Raw genomic sequence first — 18,223 nt, 5'->3', positions numbered from 1 at the left:
CTTTTCCTTCTGAAGCTGAAACGCCGCCCTCCATCCTCCAAAGCAAACCATTCCAGCCAAAAGCAAAATAGCCTGACCCCTGAGCCAACGGACTCACACTATTCGGTGGCCCCTGCTTTTTAGTAGCCGCTGAAGAGCCGTAGCCTCGGCTGCTCCAAGAATTGGCGCTCCTTAGATAGCACGTTCCCAGATCAATGATTTGTTACGGCGCAAGATCCGTATCGTTTTCTGCAACCATGGGGCCCACTCGCCACTGGCCGAGATCAATCGAAAAGCAAAGTTTAAAAAGAAGCGTCGTTGTGACAGTTTGGCCCCTTGTAATTCTGAACCGAGAGGTTGGCAGCTGAATTCCTCATTTAACGTGGTGATGTTTTTTTTTGATGTTTCTTTTCCATTCTTTTTGAGGGCGTTCGAGTTTCCATCGTGCAGTTCGACAATATGTTTAATTTTTCCTTCCAATGATTCCTTATCCTACTACTCCTTCGCCCCATTCCCTTCGAGGAACGCTTGTCTACTTGACTGACATCTCTTCCCCGTTATATCTAACTCTGGTCTAGAGATATGGTGATGCTCCAATCACCCCGCTCAAGGGGTTTCGTCTCGAGCACTTTCCGCCTCCTACCAGCTATCATCCAGTGTAGAATAGACCCTGGATCAAGGAAACCGTCGAGGGCGGTCGGGAAAACCTCTTATTTGGATGGTATCCGTGGCCTCGCTGCACTGGGCGTGGTGGTGTTGCATATGGTACTGGGGTTCTTTCCGAACAGCTCATATGCCTACAATGGGTCCGAGGGCCGCGATTCCATCTTCCAATTGCCCTTTTTCCGTCTTCTCTACACCGGGCAACCGACCATCTTTTTCTTTATCTCGGGTTACGTCCTTTCTCTCGGCACCATCAAAAAATGCCGTAGCCAATCCTGGGGCTCCTTGCAGCTGGACCTGAGCTCCAAGATCTTTCGGCGTCTGTTCCGGCTATATATCCCCTCCATCATCGCCACGTTTATTCCCATGTTCTTGGTGAGCTTCAATCTTTTCCCCGCAGTCGCCAAGTTCGAAGATGGCAACATGCCACACCGCACCTTCGACATGGCCCCGCAGGAATCGACCTTTATACGCCAGCTCTGGCTCTGGTGCAAGACCGTCCCTCCCCTCTTCTGGCCCTTTGATTGGGAAAACTTCAGCCAAAACTCGCCATACGCCTACCAGCTCTGGACCATCCCGGTAGAATTCCGCTGCTCGATGGTCCTCTTCCTCGTTCACGCCGCTTTCGCAAGATGTTCCACCAAGACACGCCTAATCTTCAACGGCCTCCTCTCCCTCTACTTCCTCACCTTCGAGAAATGGGATGTCTTCCTCTTCCTCGCCGGCTCCTTCATTGCCGAGCTAGACATCATCAAAGATGACGCCGCCGAGGGCCAGCTTCCCAAGCACGAAACCGCAGATACAAAATTCAGATCCGTCGCCCACTTCACCCCGCCGGCATGGTTCATGGTCGCCAGCATGATCCTGGGCCTGTGGATCCTAAGCGTCCCCGCTTCAGATATCTGGAATGCGTGGTCATTCGCCGTGCTCGAATGGTACGCACCGCGCACGTACACGGCGTATTTCCGCTTCTGGGACTCCGTCGGCACCGTCATCCTCATCTGGGCCATCACGGGCCTCCCATCCGTCCAGCGGTTCTTCACTCGCCCCATCTTCCTCTACCTCGGAAACCTCTCATTCTCGCTCTACCTGACGCACACCATCGTGCTGAAATTCCTCCTATACCCGCTCATGCCGTGGCTGTATGCGATTTTCGGATATCAGACGACGTTCCAGTACGGCTTGACGTTTGCGATTGGTGGGTCGGCAACGGTGGTTCTCTCTCTCTGGGTTGCGGAGGTGTTTCAGCGGCATGTGGAGGAGCCATCTGCTGCGTTTACGAAATGGCTGGATGTCCAATGTTCGTCGACGTGAGGGAGATTCCCCCCGTTTCCTCTCCTTTTGCCATGACTCACTGGATGAGTTTTTCTCCATCGCCATCGATATAATCTACTCAATCTTGTATTCTCTCCCCTTTTATCCTCAAGCACCTACAGGGTTTTTTATTTCATTCTTTTCTTGTTGCCTGATTTTTAATATATTCTCGATATTGTACATATTTTGGCGTTATTCTTGGATAAATGCACAATTAGCTATGGACCATTGTAATCTGAGTTATATATATATATGTATGGATGGATGTATGTATTCGTACAGGTGCCGTGAACTTTTATCTACATACCCGCATCAGTATACATATTTTGCTACATTACGTTCGTCGTATTTTTTTTCTTTTCGTGCAGCAATATCTAGATATACATAACTCCACATATCCTATTTCATCACCTTCTTACTAAAATAACCCTCCACTCTGCCGCCGCATGTCATACATTATTACCCTATTATCAGCAAAGCTTTATCCTGTATAGTAGCACTTCTACATTTCTCCACTCTATGTAACTCGTCTACGTAACTCAATGTGGCTCAACGACTTGGTAAGAACAAAATCAGGGGAAGGTGTTACGAGAGTGAGTGCCGCCATCGCATGCCGTGCAACTACACAGCTTCTAACAAACCCCACCACCATATCATATCACTTCTAATAGGTGTGTAGAAACGGGTCTGATGCGATAGAGGAATCGGGTTGGTTGGGTTCGGGAGTTTATTTTGTTGATAAGAAGAATGCTAGCAATTGAAGCAAGTGGTGTTTGCAGCAAGCTGAGTTCGAACTTCTTCACGTATTTGTTTCTGTTTTCTGTTTTCTGTTTTCTGTTTTCTTTTTTCTTTTCTTTTCTTCTCCTTTGTTTTTGCTCTCTCCACCAAATATTCATGTGCCGCTCTCTAGTGGCGCTGAAACTTCCCAGTTAAAGTTATGGGGCCTTGGCGCCTAAGCCTTGGCTGTCACCTTAGGCGCCAAACCTCTAAACCCACCCCAATCGTATAGGGGGCTTGGCAGCTGGTGATGAAACACGCTTACCCTGCGCAAGTGGACTTGTGTAGGGTCCACAGCCCTTAAGTGAGATAGGGATCATCCATTGCCCACTGCACTGCATACAAAGTACGCCTCCATTCCATACAAAAATAACCATATCATGACAGACACATGCCCTTGATAGCTACCAGTAGCATCTTATATTATTATTATTATTCCTACTCCCATTCATGATATTAGATAGAGAGAGATAACTATAGAACCTTAAGGAGCAGTGAGTGGTGAGTGCTATCGGTCCCATAAGAGGCATTTGTTGAAGTCGATCTGGCTGAAAACTAATTGATCCACAGGAATGACCCATTTTTCGCCATTATTTTTCTTATAGAAATACTATACTACTAGTATACAGCCGCTCATTTACGAAAGGAGTGTTCATCGCCCCGAGTAGTCTTCAGCTTCTTTATCCATAATGGCTTCAACATCTCCTCTCCGAAAACCAGGCCAGCGTCTTACCGGAGTGCTGAGCATGTGTATGTACATGTACATCATCACCGAGCAACTAGGCGGCACCATTCTACTTATATGCATTTCTCCTAGCTAGCAACAAAGCCGGGCAGGGCACACTGTTGTTATCAAATCCGCCCGCCATTAGCGTAGGTAAACTATTGATAATGAAAAAAAAGATACCCGGATGAAATTTCAACCTCGAACCTCATGCCTGCGTGTGTGAGCTTTTGATTGACGAGATAGTTGAACAAACCGTCAGATACATCCACAATTGCATTAAGAGATCTTGAAGATGATATATTCGCAGCTTCAAATGCTAAAAGAAACTTAACGGAAAGGGAGATCAAAATCAAATTATGTCTCAACGGCGGGGTTCTGGAGGAGTTGAAAGTTGAAAGTTTTTCTTCATTGGAGCTGGCTGGCTATGTGCATACGGGTTTTGAATCCCATCGATATTGAATGGATGACGTTTTGGTGAATAATAACCCAAAATCCCCCCGTGAGAACCAACGCCTTGCTGATGTTCGACTTGCAGATTTTGAAAAGTACAGTGCACATAAGCTCTCCTTACTGCAAAAAGCAGTGATGGAATTGGCACACTGTTGAGGTTACAGTGGAGACCACCTACCGATATTTGGTCTTATGGGGAGACAACGAATGGTATTTCTTCCACACTAGGTTGTTTCTGTTCGTGATTCTTAATGTTTTGAATAGGGCTCATATCCATGATCTGGGCGTGATAACTTCTTTTTTAACTTCGAGCCTAAAAGTTACCCGAGGTCACGAAGACTATGAACCAAGGATTCTTATACAGTACCGCATCTTTTCCAGGCCATATCTACCCACCTATGCGCTTATGCGGACCTTGCCGACGAGGAGACATTGGCAATCCTTTTCAGCTCTCATGGACAGGGTGCCATCTGAGAATTCGAGACCTTTTCTTTCTCACTGGCTAGCCAAAAAGAGATCTCGAAAGAAGATAAGGAGTTTGTTTGTCTTTGAAGGATAATGAAACTTGGCCCCAGGGACAGACCAACTGCGAGAAGGCTTCTTGAAGATGAGTGGTTCAAGGAGGAGATGTGAATATGCCACTGTTTGACCCACCAATCCGATTCTAATATTTCTGCTAACTACTTTAACTGAGCCGTGAGCGTGAATAGATCGATTCATGCAATACATTTTATTTGGCTCAAAAACGGTAACTAAGTAGTTGCATGCCCAATGTACGTACAACTCTACAGTATCAGCAGGCAGCGTCGGGGTAGCCGTCTGCCTGCCCAACGCTGCTGGCGATAGATTCCCGTGACTATTTCGCGGTCGTCTGGGTAGCCGCGGAACGGATAGCTTCCATTCCATCTTTTTCAACATGCGACGGTCTGTTCTGTTCCTTGATGATTTGGTTGTAACTACATAGTTGCTTGTGGGATTCTGAGTTCAAGAAACAAAGTCCTGATTTTGAACGGTGTAGGTAACAAGAAATGGCAAGTGGGAAGATTACTTGAGAGTTTCTGGAGCAATAGAAATAGCAGAAAGAAAGAAAGAAAGGAAGAAAGAAAAAGGAAATAAGATGGGTCATATTCAGCCAGAGGATAGTTGTACACGTTTCTCTCCGGCGGTATGACGATTTTAAGACATAGCAACACACTTTACTCTGTGTCATACACCATTGAAACTGAGAAGGCTGAATTTGTCACAACGTATATTGGGAACTGGTGAGCGAACCAAGAGACGAATGCAAATACGCGTTCGGGGACGTTGCTGGATGTGACCCCCCTGTTCCCAGGCCAAGCCTCCGCCACTGGCTTCCAAACCCAGACAAATATATGGAGGAGAAACCTTAAGCCATAAAAAACCTCTTGCATCCCTTGTCATGGTCCCTTTGGCTTCGTAAAATCCGGAATCAATCTGCTAAGTTCTTGAGCCTGGAAGGTTTGTGAATATTTTTACGTGTCTTTTTTTCTCCTGTTGCATCTTAGAGTGTATTGATTGACAATGTCTTGTCCCCGTTTTCTTCCTCTTTTCTTTTGTTATTCCATGTTCTTTTTGACGTCATGGGGTCAATGATGGAATGTCCTTCATCTGTTTTATTTCCAGTAGCGTACCGGCTGCTTGTGATAGGGCCAACGTGGAATGTAGACGGAGTTGACTTGGGCCCAGGCTTGTTTGGCCCATGGTGTGAGATCAAATCGGAATGTGTATTTGCAAGTGCTTTGCTTGCCCGGACAAGGGAACCCAGAGTAGAACCAGGCAACACCATGTTCTGTCAATGGCAATGGCGCTCTGTCGAACCATACCCGCCGATTCCTTTCCCATTCAACGTCACAGGAACTGCTATGATCAAAGCCAGTTCTGCTAGGTTGCAATTGAGTTGTGTGTGGACTGTAAAGTTAAATAATTGCCGTTTTCAGCTCTCGCTGGTATGCTCTGTAGGCCATCTCCGCAGCCATTGAATGGGCTTTCCCTTTCTTTGGAAAACGCTGCTCGGAAAATCTGAAAATTTCTCGTGCAGGTCAAGATGACACGGGACGTGCTGCCACGCGGCCCCTCACTTGAGGCTTTTGGGCTGTTCACCACGGCAGTTTTCATCTGAGCAAACTATACCGGGCGAAGATGGATCAGCCAGACATCCTGGTGGGCCCTAGATAGATGCCAGTGTAAGAGCCGGAGGACCTTTTTGCGAGGTCAGCATGTCCAGGCAGCTTAAAGCAGCAAAAAGTGCCATCACATCCTCTTCCACACGCCAATTCAGTGAGGGAAGACGAGACGAGGTAAATGTTCGAGGGCTGCTCCGAGAGCACGGGTTTCCAGCAGTCGCCATGCGACGGAGGAATATCACAGGCGATGGTGAGCCCCTCTCGATGGAAGGGAGAAAACGTGCTGAAGAAAGAAAAAACGACAGCGTGAGAATGAATGAAGGGCCCAACTGGAGTGTAAACCAGTGAAAAACTCAATCGTGACGCCGAGGCGCGCCGGAAACTCAACCTTAAGATGCGACTAACCTTGGTACAGGACAACGTGCAAACAAACTCCAGGAACAGGAAGGGTTGTTGAAAGTTTATCATTCGCTCCGAAACTTACACAAGGAGGAGGAACTGACCAACGTAGCTGATTAGTAGTGATGACTTCAAGTCGGAATCGAGAGTGTCAAAAAATAAATGCAGAAGCATGCTTCCTTCTATCCTGCCCGATTTCATTCCTTCTGGGTGTATCTTCAACGCCCTTGATTTTTTTTTCTCCCTCTCTCATTCTCGGAGATGTCTGACTGCAACCCGTATTTTCCCTGTCAAGATGGTAGCCCAATCCCTTGTCGGATATTAGGGACTCTTTCCTGCATTGCATACTGGGATGTTGTGGATGACAATGGATATTGTGCAACCAGGTTCCTGGATGCACAAAACAGGGTTAGACACCAGGAATAGTGAATAATATAATAAATAGTTATTGAAAATTTCAGGGAAACCCACAGATACTATTTGAAAGGGGCGCGCATATGGAAATGGAAAACGTCACCGTCTCCTCCTCATGAAGAAATTTCCCCTCTTTCTTTTTTATGAGTTATAACTATTCCAAGTTCTAACTACATACAACTCAACCCAAAGCCGAATCCAAATCCCAAGAGCTGATGATGCCCCCTTTTTCCGGCTGTCCCTCATTGGCTTTCCACAGCGCCAATTTTGTGCACCGCCAATACCCCTGTCCCTGCATGTTTTGCTGACATGGTCTGTCGCCAGTGGCAGTCCAGTAGCGTCTTAGCCTTGACCGGTCTCCATCTGGCTTGGAACGAACTTCCTCCATCGGTGTTCTTGCACTGCGCCACACCACGCCCAGAATTCGCCGTAGGCATCCCACATGGCAAAAATGAGAGGGGATTGGCGGGCAGGGCACTCATGGGCAAGGTGGCGTTCTTGCTTTCATGGAATACCAGCAGTGCAGGAGTACTCACTCTGGATTGTGATCCGTGGAATACTTCTGAACAAGAGGGTCGCGTGCCTCTATGGGGCGAGAGCAGCGGCGGTGCAACCGGATTCTGTAGGCGAACAAACCGGGTACCTAATCCCACCGCTGATGCTGCCACCTAGCGTTGAAGATCGGGAAGCCGGGGCTGTTGGGGGCATTTGGGTGGTTTTGGGCTGGGCCGGAAGGAAGAAACGCAAGGGATTTGAGTTGGGGCCCGATCCGTGGGAACAGACCCGGATAGATATCGTTCTCCTCGTCCGTGGCCGCACACCGAGAGAGGAGGAGGAGGAGGGGGATGAGGAGGATGTGACTATCATGACCTCCGAGGTTATGAAGCCATGATTTGCCAGCCACTACGGCCACTCGATCCTCCACTGCCATCCCAGGGTGTCTCAAGCCGTCTTGGGACCGAGTTGCTCAGATTTGGCCCGGTGGCTGCTTGGCATCAAGCCCCTGCTCCGGGCTTGTCTCAGCCCATGCCCTGTACCGGACATCGACCTCATCGTTTGCTTGATCCCAAACGGACAATGCTTGGTCTATCTCTCGCTCTCTCTCTCTCTCTCTCTCTCTCTCTCTCTCTCTTCCGCTCTCTTTAACAACTCCTCCCCTCCCTTCCCACTGTATCCTGCTGGTCAAGTATCTACCGCGGGCTTGGGTCACTCGTTACTGTGGTTTTGCTATCTTTACTATCTTTACTATCTTTACTATCTCTAACCGGTTTTTCCTCTCTGGGTTCGTCTCATAACCCCCTTAGCCGCCCCGGGATCGCCTGGGAATCCGTACTTCGGTGCGTCGATTGGTTACACCCGCGGACGAGATACACTGCTGTTGATAGAAAACAGAAACCGAAGAGAGGTAGCTCTTCTTACATTGTGCTTCTAATGATATAAATCTTCTCCGCCACTATGTTCGCTCGTCTGTCGCTTCCCTTCGCTTCCCTCGGGTCGATTCTGCCCAGTGCGGCCACCACCATGGCCTCTGCCGGCCCCAAAAAGAGAGAGGACAACTGGGTCGATGTATGTCTTCTCTCTCCAACCATGTCTCTGCTTTGCAATCATCTATAGTTTTGGGCGTCCCATCTAATAATATATACTACGCCTAGGGTCTCCGAGGTGTTGCGTCCTTCATCGTCGTGACCGGCCATATATGCACCGCATTCGTTCCATACCTACACAGCCCCGCCCCGAGAGAGGGTGCCGGGCCTCTGCTCTTCCAGCTTCCCTTCTTCAGACTGGTCGTGGGCGGCCGTGGTGCCGTGGCTATCTTTTTCATCATCACCGGCTTCGTCAACTCGCTCAACCCTGTCAAGAATTCCCGCAACAACAACACCTCCGTGGCCCTGGTCAATCTGGCTAGGAGCACCTTCACCCGCTCAGGCCGGCTGGTCCTTCCAACCTCCATCGCTATCTGTATCGCTTGGTTCTTGGCACAAATGGGTGCGTTTCACATGGCTTCTCGGGTCAATGCGACCTGGATCCGTGTACAGGCCCATCCACCGGATTCGTCCTGGGGGGAGGCTCTGATCAAACTGTTCCGTGCTCTGACCCTATATTGGAATACTGGTCCTGGTGAATACGATGGAACTCACTGGACTCTTGTATATTTCCTGCAAGGCTCGTTCCGGATATACTTAGCGCTCTTGGCCATGATGCTTCTCAAGACACGGTATTGGCGCCTGGTCACTCTTTTCCTTTATGTCTGGTGCTGGTCTATCGGAGATTGTAAGTGTTCTCTCTGTTTCTTCTTCCTCTTTTTCCCCTTCTCTATCGTAAACTTAAAACTTTATACCCATTTAAACTCCACACTAATAAATCTTTCCAAATTTAGATATCGTTGGAATAAATATTTTCGCAGGTCTCATGCTCGCACAGCTCCAGGTCGACCTTGGCTCTCGTGCCACCTCCTTTCTTCCCAAACCCGTCCCTTCTCTCATTATTATCATGGGTCTTTTCATATGGAGCTTCCCACAGCACAATGCAGAATGGATGTACTGGTCACGGATAATGAAACATTTCTTGGAACAAATCATCCCCAACAACACCGACATCTCTCGTTACTGGGTTTCCATCGGCACCTCAGTCCTTATGGTTGGTATCTTTTTCTCCCGCAACGCCAGGAAAGTCCTAACCAACCCCGTTTTCAATTTCCTCGGCCGCGTCTCTTTCCCCGTCTACCTGCTACACAACTCCCTTATGCGGACCATACTTGTCTGGATGGCTTACTGGCATAAAGCATCTACAACCCCGATAAGAGATGCTAAGGGCGACCTTATTCAACTGCCTCAGCCGGGTGGACTTGCCTTCGTATTCATCCTCCCGGTGTTCTACACCGTTCTCTACGCAGTTGCGTACTCGTGGACTATCTACGTAGATCCAGTGTGCGCGAAAGCCGTTGACTGGATGAAGCGCATGATGTTTAAGGAAGAAGAGCAGCAACCACAATCTGAGAAACCAGCCCCTCTGACGGCCGTGGTGGCATAATAAGCATCCCCCCCCCACCCTTTCTTCCGTCTTTTTTCTGCCGTCCTTTCATTTGTTCTCAAATACCCTCCATTCCTACACACAAAAGTTGCCTGGGGAACCACACTCCCTTACGACAAGACGTTTGGCCACTCCTTTCGAGGACCATTTTGCTACATTTACCGAGTATATGTTGGAGATAGTCTTATTTTATCATTTATTTTTCACATTGCATCATGTATAACAAAACATAATATGGCACAAGTGAGGAAACTGCGAAATAGTTATCCCCCTCCCCGCCTCCCCCTATCCTCCACCCCCAACAAACCCACTTGGAAAGCTATTTTGGTTTATTTTATCTTACGAAATTTTACTCTTCGACTTGATGACTCGAGGCAGGGCTACCATGCCAGTTGCCAAATATTTCCCAAACGCTTTCAGTCGAGCAGAGCCAGACCGAATATAGAAGCTACAAATGAAGAAGTTAGTCTTTCACGGGAGTTCCGTCAATAGATAATTTCTTGTGAACATTCTTATATACATGTATAGACTTATTATTTATTCTTCGGCTGGCCCCCCGTCTCTTGTTGTCAGAGCATGTGCGCCTGCCGGAGATGGCATTTTTCAAAGAAAAGAAAAAGAAGAAAGAGACCCAAAAAACAAAACAAAATCTCTTTTCTTTCGAGGCCGATTTGGCTCGCCGGCCGTTTTTCGTCATCATGATGTTTTCCCCATTTTTGTATCTAGTTTTTTTTTTTTTTTAACGACATTAGATATATCCATTATCTCATCATCACCTGAAATCTTTTTCTTTATTTGCTAAATTAATTTTTTTTTCTGACCAACTCCGTTTGCTCAATTACGCCTCCTTCCTCAATTGTTCAGTCTTCCGAATATGAATACTATTCATTGCTCCTCCTAGGACATAATCAGTCTAAATAACTAGGAACTATCATTAGTTATCTAATTTTCTAAGTTTTGCTTCTCTCCCTCTTCCCCTCGCACCTCACGTTAACTGCCATTTTTTGATGCTTCCATTGAAAAAAACAAGGTTATGTATGTATGTATATAAGGAGGGCCTTCTTCCGCTTGGAAGGTGGAAATTGTTTACTAAAAAATGACCAACAATCCACCCGCTGAACATGGGGGAAAAGGAGAGAATTTTGCAAGGGGAAAAAAAGAAACAAGCTATCTTCTTAATAGTTATACTAAACTAAAATAAAAATAAAAAATAAAAAATAACAAGGCAAAAATTATAAGAAGCAAAAACTGAAAAGAGAAAAAAAAAAAAAAAAAAAAAAAAAAGCTTGGGAAAAACGTCGAACGGCGAACGGGAGGATGGGTTAAAGGAAATTGAAAAAAAAGGTCGTTAGGAGAATTGTCAACATGAGAGAATAGTTGGGAGAAGCATGGATGTACACGGGACCCGGATAGGACAGAGAGGGACAGGAGGGAGGAAAAGTAGATGTGATGAAGCCCGGATGGACAGGACTCTATGAAATGAAAAGCGCTGGGATGATGGGTGATGATGGGATTGAATATACAGTTTTATCGACAAAAGGGGGTTTTGGAAGGCGGGTAAGTAGGGATTTCCTCAACAATGTGTCGTCAAAAGGTTCATGCGCACTGATTGATTGATTGATTGATTGATGTTTGTCGCCCAGTTTGGTACTGTGCATGTACGCCAGTACATCGAAGGTCCGGATATATACCGGTATCCCCAACCGCCCCGAGCACACCTATCATAATAACCATTCCGTAATTTGGAATCGCACAGAAGAAAAAAAAGAGGTCGTCTTATCGACTCCCACGTGTCCTCGCCAGGCGGCGTCGTTGTATTTTTGGTTCCTCGAAGCCCGTATTGAACAAAAGGTGATGGACTTCAATTATCGTAATGTTCATTTTCCTCGTTGGGCAGATGAACGAGGGTGAATCATCCATCAAAAAATTCTACGCTCATCACCCATTCCTATCCCAGCACGCAACCTCCATCCGCAATCCCGTTCATAACCCCTCACAACCTCTTCCCCATCAATCCGCAAAACCTCAAACCCCCGAAGACCCAGGCGCATTTTCATCTTTCCTCAACTCAAGCAGCAGCTCGCGAAACCTCTCCTTGCCGGACCCACTCGCACCGCCCTTCGGTCCCTTCCCACTAACATCCACTAACTTGGCAATCCGCTCCCAACTGCTTCCGCCCGCAGCCGTATCTTCGCGGTTCTCCAGAAACTCCTCTGCCTCCTTGCGCGTGCGCTCCTTTGCGCGGTCTGTCCGCTTATTGTATGATTCGTAGTAGTCGTCGATGTCCTGTTGGGCCTTGGTAATTGTAGCCGCTTTGCGCTCGGCGGAGAGAGCGGCGCGGCGACTGAGCTCTTCATCGCGTTTTAGGCGCCATTCGCTGAGCGGGCGGAGGGGCGGGTTAGATGACGATGATGTTGTTGGAAGGGAAGTAGGAGAAAGGAGGAGGAGGACTTACCGGACCGCTTCTGGCTCTTCTTCTGGTTGCTTGTATGTGGAGTATGAAGGTTGGAAGGGGCTTGTGCCTGTGATGCTTCCGCCTGGTAAAGCTTGCTGTATAGTTAAAAAAAAATAAGATTAGGACATTGTTAATCACTTTCCTGCATTTGCTATTTGAGCATCGGGATACTACGGATACTACGTACCTCATTCTGTGATTCAAGGGCGGGAAACGACGATTCAAAACCCGTCATATCTCCGCCCTCAAGATTACCCGGCTGATACTCGTGTGTTCCCCCGCCGCCTAACAGATCATCTCCTGCAACGTCTTCTACCGTGACAGATGCCTGCAGTTGGTCATTTGGAGTAGCGAACTGATCGGCGTCATCGCCCAGGAGAGCACGTTCGCGGGTTAAGAAGTCTTCGCCATCAGCAGCTGCTCCTCCTGGGCTGCCATGGGTGACTACGGGCTCTGTCTGACCTAATTTTAATTTCAATATCGCAAGTTAGATGGGTTTTGGAAGAGTAGATAGAGGATAAAAGCCTTGGTTGGATATTCGTACCAGCGGAGAATTCGTCGAGAGATGGGAACCGATCTGCCATGATGGAGGAGGGAAGCTAGGAGAAAGGAGGTGGACAGCCAATTGAGGGCCAGATGCTGTAGGATAAAACCGATCTTGAGGGGGTAATCGCCGGTATTGGTCGGTCAGCTGGGACAAACAGATGCGAGATGGGGCGTGGCAGATGGGGGAAACGAACAGAGACGAATATGGAATTTGATGGAGGTTGCAACCGTCGGAGGGATTCTGCCAGCGCCTAATGGCGAAGGCGGTGAGCGATGACCCAGCAACCTCTTTCCCAGCATCTTTGAAATTATCCAAGTTAACTTCCTCTGTGAAACTTGATAATTAAGGTCAATTATGATAGTATCTGGCCACCGTCTTTTAAATTCCGCTGCATGTAGCTGAACTCACTTCACCCTGTGATCCCATCCTCCGATCTCCCTACAAACTACAAACAAAGCTCCATCCCGATTCTTTGCTTTGTTTTGAGGCATAGTCCGACACCATCACCAAGCTCAAGCTGGAAACTCTCTCGTACAATGTCATATACCGATGACGCCGTCAAGGCTAAGCTGTCTGCTCTTAATGAAACCCAGGAATCCATTGTCACAGTTGCCCAATGGGTTATGTTTCACAGGTTGGCTCATCCCCTCTATCTATCTATCCTGCCTCTTCTCTCCCGTGCAAAAGCAATGCTGATAGCAGAATTGCGGCTTTGTAGGAGACATGCAGATCGCACTGCACAGCTGTGGTTGCAGAAAATTCGCGAGTCGAATCCCCCAAAGCGTCTGAATCTTATATACTTGGCAAATGGTGGGTTCATCCAGGAGACACGGGGGGAGGGGGATATACATATACTAACTTTTGATCCTTATCCGTCTGGTAGAGGTCGCGCAACAATCCAAAGCAAAGCGGAAGCAAGATTTCCTCATTGCTTTCTCGCCAGTGAGTTTGCCTATCAGTCTTGTTTTCATGTTTTATTTGACCCATCTGCCCATCGTATTTGCTAATCTACGTTCTCCAGATTATTGCCGATGCGACTGCGGTCGCATTCAAGGGAGCTTCTAATGATATCCAACGAAAGCTGAGGCGCGTAATCGAGGTTTGGCGACAACGGAATATCTTCGAAGAACCTATTCAGCAGGCTGTAGAAGCTCGAGTTGATGGTTTGTCACTGCCGAATCACCGCAATTCCCCCAAACACGGCCACCCGAGCTAACTTTTTCTTCTAGAGGTGGACAAATCTAAATCATCGGGTAAAAAGCCATTGCTAGGAGGCTCACTATTCGCTAGCTCGCCGGGATCCATTCCATCTGAGTTACAACCTCTAGCTCCGCTGCAAACCGCTGTTTCCAAGGCCACAGTCTCCTCATCTGCCGCCGTCACGGCTGCCAATACCGAATATGACAAAATGAACGACCCGTCGGCCCAGGTCCCAACACCGCCCGTTCACGCTGCCCGTCTCAGCCAACTTCTTAAGTCCCTTGCGAATGCAGAAAGTTCGGTTTCCGAAATTATCAAGTCACGACAGTGTTTGATCCAAGGGCTTGAGAAGCTTCTCGACACGAACCGCACTGCGTTAACCAAGGAACAGGCACTGGTTGAGCAATTGGCGGCACGCAAAATGGAAACAGAGGGTAAGAAGCGGGACGTCGAAGATGCCATCATGCGCGGCTTATCCGTGGAGGATTCGTCGATGTTGCGGGGAGTTGGCAGTGGGAATGATACTGGCAATACTGAATCGACAACGCCAAGTCAGCTAGGTGAAGAGCCTGAGCGTCCCGTCATCGAGGCGCTGACACCTCCACCTGTTGAGGACCTCACACCAACCGGCTCCCCTACTCAAAACCAACCACCAGGGGGTGAGGAATATCACAACAATCAGCATCAGCATCAATATCAACATCAGCCCACTGCAGGGATTGGTGTTTTCACCCATCCAGGTCAACCGGAGCTTCCTCAACATCAATACCTCTCAGAAACCGCGATCCTCCCGCAGCAAGCACCTGCGGATGGTCAGGTTACAACAACATCAATCACTACCCCCACAATAGATCTAACATCTACGCTCGCAGCCCTACATGGACATGGACAGCAGCTGTCACGGGAGAACCCCGCAAATGCAAACATCAACGTGAGCGCGAACACGAATGGATCGAGCGTGAAGAAGCGCAAAGTTTCTCATCCGCTTGTGCATGCGCAGCAGGATGAATACCCGGGCTTTTCTGCTGAAGGAGACGTTATGGCGGAGTTGGATGATGACGTTGCGGAGTTGTTGAGGCAGGAGAGTAATAAATATTAGCGGTCTAGGGCGTACTGCATTGTATCGTACCCTGGCAATTAGGGGATTCCAAGGTAAACGCCGAAGACGGGGCGCTATTATCGACTGGGTTAATCGATGGAACGTGGGCCCGCCTTAGGGCTCTCTTTTTACAATGGCTTTTATTTGGCTTCCTCTATGTGTCCTTGGTTAGCTTAGCTTGCCTTTTATCGGAATATATCAAATAAAGGGACATCGAGCATTTCAGGGCCTTTCTTAGTTTACTTTCTGTTCGACTCCGGGGGGGGAGGGGGTTACCTCCGTACGCCTCCGTCTATCTCCTTTCCAACCTTATACCCCTTTACCCATGGTTCTACAGGTGTAATGGCTCACGCTTTTTGTCATACATATGTGCATTGAAAATTTCCCTTTGTGTATTTCAGGGTACTCCGCGTAATGTCGGTTGTACCTGGGTAATAGGGGTTCGTTGATGGTCCAATGCTAGTGGGGGGAAGTAGCTGGGTGGAAAATTAAACTTCGCAAATATTCAGCCTTCAAATGAAGATGTGACCCGAATCGAAATATTCTATCTATTTTGTATTATATGCACAGCGCCTCTCCACATGCACATGGCACAACACAACATAGATTGGGAAAGGGGTACAAGAAGACATAATGAGAGTGTATACAAGAGGGGAACCAAGAAACGGGCAGCTAATAAGTAAACCGCGCTTTACGTCGTCGCGATATTTAATCTATTTTACATTATTGTCATTTGCTATTCAATTACATCTATTATATCCGGCGCAACGATCCAAGAATCTCTAGAGAACCGGCTCCTTCGCTGGCGGAATGAGGAAGGGAATGAGGAGAGGGAGGCTGACGAAGGTGATAATGAAGATAACGATGCAGGAAGTAAGAATGGGTCTGCGGATCTGGAACTATAGTCGTAGTGGAGTACCGCTCTGCGGTGTTGTCTTCTTTGTTGGCGTTGCTGCGGGTTTGAAGCTGGGGGCTGCGGCGCTGGGGCTGGCGCTGGGCTACCGCTCCGTTTTGGTTTTACGAGAAGAATGATGAACATGCCGACCACGAGGAGAATTAAGAGGAGGAGTATTTTTCTTTTCATGCTGCGTCGTTGGTAGTTGGTTGCCTGTTGTTGTCGGGGATGGTTAGATTGACGAAAATGCCAATAAGAATTTATATGATTATCTGTTTTGAGAATGCAAGAGAGAGGAGGGGGAAGGAGGGGAAATGGGTGGTTCGGGGATAGAAGAAAGAGAAGACATACGATTGTAAGATCTTTATCAGCCGCTTTTACATCGACCATCATGCGCTCGACATTGAAATCGATCCGGTCGAGCATTGTGCCCTGATCTATAATCATTGCTTGGAGATCGCGGAAGATATCAGAAAGTTCTATGATACCGCGTGCAATGTCATTTATTTCGCGCTCGCGCTGGATGATCGCGGCATCGTTGCTAGTTACCCGTTTCTGGGATGTTTGGAGGAGGGTTGATTGTGAATAGGATTTGTCGGCATCTGACTCTATGAGGGATGGATCCATATAAGGGTTTTGAATGTGCATTGGGGCCGGCTCCAACGGTGTCGTCATTCCATCCAAACTTCGTAATTCTGCATTTGCGTAACAATAGTAAATTAGTTGGTCTGACCTGTGGTGTAAGGATACGGAAATCTTTCCCGTGAACGGGAGTGAGGACATACTTTTCAAATATGTGCTCTGCTTCTTTCTAAACCCGGCGCTAGCTTCCTGGACTCTTGATGCAAGCGATATCTGGATATTCTTTGCCATCATCTCATCACTCTTGCTGACTCCCCCGTGCTGTTTCTGTTCTTTCACCATAGTCTCGATTCGCTGAATCGCGCGCTGGCAATCATGGAACGCTCGGGTGATCTCCTGAGTCAGCTGTTCTATTACGCCCTCCTCTTCCTTTCTAGCATCCTCGTCTTCGAACCCAGGCAAAACGTGCTTCTGGTGGAGCTTATCTAGGCGGGCTGACTTCTGCGCGATTCCTGATAAGAGCTCCGTTACATCGTCTTGTATATCGACCCAGCGTGGTGGAAGGAGATCCATTTCGATAACGGCGTCACCGTCATCTTCGAGCCCAGCACCAGACATGAGTCCGCGCCGCTCTTCTGATGTTGACGAGGAATCTGCATGATCACTCCAAGCTCCAATGTATCGCGGCTTTTTCGTGGGGTGGTGGGCAAAGGATTGGCGGTAGGAGATATATCTGCCGGAGCAGAATTGTCAGAAAAGAGGCCAGCCACATTGGATGGCACAAGGAGCTTACAGATTAGTGCGGTCCCGCCACATAGTTGGAGAGAAGACGGAGGGGTGGATGGAAGTCGAGAGTTGACGTAGGCACTAGTATGGACGGGGGAGGTTGGTTGTCTAACGGTAGCTGTTGTTCGTCACTGCGTACGACGTGAGGGGGTATTTTATCATGATGGAAAATGGCCACTAGACATTGCGCTTGAGTGAAAGTACATGAGAAGGAACTAGACAGACGGAAAGGCGCTGTATGAAGCCATCGAAAGCTGAAATTGGGATCGATGAAATGAAGACAACCTCCGGATCTGGGGTTGGGAATGCACCAATGCGGACTAGCGCCATGGAGTCAACGCAGTACAGCGTAAAGTCAACCTTGCCTGGGCTTGCACACTGTGAACATACAAGAAGATAACTCGACTAATATTCAGAAATAATTGTATTGATATATAAAACTAGGGTTAGTTGCCTTTCGCTAATTTATCTATACATCTACTATTGTACCGTGGCTATTGCTTGGACTCTACCAGTTATTGTTCCTTTCCGAGGAAAGGAACTAGAGTTTGTAAAAGGGACAAGAATGGTTGTTATAAAGCAACTTTCGCTGATTAGGATAATAATTGGCTTTGTCGTGACGGGAGGAATAGATTATCTCTAAACTACAAATGCAGGTTGCGTCTCTCTGTTCAGCTCACTGCTTCACCTCAGATTTTAGTGGATTGATTGTTCGAACGTAGCGCAGTTTTTTTCGCAGACTCATTTGTCAACCTCGTGGTA

General features: G+C 47.9%; 8 protein-coding genes across 8 annotated transcripts; 6 read left to right on the top strand and 2 right to left on the bottom strand.

The window, feature by feature from the left end:
• Positions 1 to 416: 416 nt before the first annotated feature.
• Positions 417 to 2,059, top strand: HCBG_07835 (uncharacterized protein; the record flags this gene model as incomplete). Its single annotated transcript, XM_045434884.1, has 1 exon — positions 417 to 2,059. One exon carries the CDS (start codon positions 562 to 564, stop codon positions 1,954 to 1,956), a length of 1,395 nt encoding a protein of 464 aa, XP_045284190.1.
• A 1,363-nt stretch (positions 2,060 to 3,422) lies between these two features.
• On the top strand, positions 3,423 to 3,919 carry HCBG_07834 (uncharacterized protein; the record flags this gene model as incomplete). Its single annotated transcript, XM_045434883.1, has 2 exons — positions 3,423 to 3,483; positions 3,720 to 3,919. The coding sequence occupies 2 exons, from the start codon at positions 3,423 to 3,425 to the stop codon at positions 3,917 to 3,919; spliced, it is 261 nt and encodes an 86-aa protein (XP_045284189.1).
• A 1,592-nt stretch (positions 3,920 to 5,511) lies between these two features.
• On the top strand, positions 5,512 to 6,573 carry HCBG_07833 (uncharacterized protein; the record flags this gene model as incomplete). The annotated part of the gene is made up of 3 exons (XM_045434882.1): positions 5,512 to 5,830; positions 6,107 to 6,304; positions 6,470 to 6,573. The coding sequence occupies 3 exons, from the start codon at positions 5,512 to 5,514 to the stop codon at positions 6,571 to 6,573; spliced, it is 621 nt and encodes a 206-aa protein (XP_045284188.1).
• Positions 6,574 to 7,176: 603 nt separating this feature from the next.
• On the top strand, positions 7,177 to 7,759 carry HCBG_07832 (uncharacterized protein; the record flags this gene model as incomplete). The annotated part of the gene is made up of 2 exons (XM_045434881.1): positions 7,177 to 7,489; positions 7,548 to 7,759. The coding sequence occupies 2 exons, from the start codon at positions 7,177 to 7,179 to the stop codon at positions 7,757 to 7,759; spliced, it is 525 nt and encodes a 174-aa protein (XP_045284187.1).
• Positions 7,760 to 8,388: 629 nt separating this feature from the next.
• Positions 8,389 to 9,897, top strand: HCBG_07831 (uncharacterized protein; the record flags this gene model as incomplete). Its single annotated transcript, XM_045434880.1, has 3 exons — positions 8,389 to 8,433; positions 8,520 to 9,138; positions 9,245 to 9,897. 3 exons carry the CDS (start codon positions 8,389 to 8,391, stop codon positions 9,895 to 9,897), a joined length of 1,317 nt encoding a protein of 438 aa, XP_045284186.1.
• Positions 9,898 to 11,922: 2,025 nt separating this feature from the next.
• HCBG_07830 (clathrin light chain) lies at positions 11,923 to 12,936 on the bottom strand (the record flags this gene model as incomplete). Its single annotated transcript, XM_045434879.1, has 4 exons — positions 11,923 to 12,274; positions 12,353 to 12,447; positions 12,540 to 12,814; positions 12,897 to 12,936. 4 exons carry the CDS (start codon positions 12,934 to 12,936, stop codon positions 11,923 to 11,925), a joined length of 762 nt encoding a protein of 253 aa, XP_045284185.1.
• Positions 12,937 to 13,435: 499 nt separating this feature from the next.
• HCBG_07829 (DUF618 domain-containing protein) lies at positions 13,436 to 15,417 on the top strand (the record flags this gene model as incomplete). The annotated part of the gene is made up of 4 exons (XM_045434878.1): positions 13,436 to 13,533; positions 13,783 to 13,841; positions 14,027 to 14,062; positions 14,129 to 15,417. The coding sequence occupies 4 exons, from the start codon at positions 13,436 to 13,438 to the stop codon at positions 15,196 to 15,198; spliced, it is 1,263 nt and encodes a 420-aa protein (XP_045284184.1).
• Positions 15,418 to 15,934: 517 nt separating this feature from the next.
• Positions 15,935 to 17,491, bottom strand: HCBG_07828 (t-SNARE; the record flags this gene model as incomplete). Its single annotated transcript, XM_045434877.1, has 4 exons — positions 15,935 to 16,306; positions 16,445 to 16,788; positions 16,879 to 17,408; positions 17,469 to 17,491. The coding sequence occupies 4 exons, from the start codon at positions 17,489 to 17,491 to the stop codon at positions 15,935 to 15,937; spliced, it is 1,269 nt and encodes a 422-aa protein (XP_045284183.1).
• Positions 17,492 to 18,223: the final 732 nt, after the last annotated feature.

This window comes from Histoplasma capsulatum, assembly GCF_000150115.1.
Source record: "Histoplasma capsulatum G186AR genomic scaffold supercont2.14, whole genome shotgun sequence".
NCBI lineage: Eukaryota > Fungi > Ascomycota > Eurotiomycetes > Onygenales > Ajellomycetaceae > Histoplasma > Histoplasma capsulatum.
Note: the sequence above shows the minus strand (reverse complement) of the source record. Positions and strands in the feature narration are given on the sequence as shown.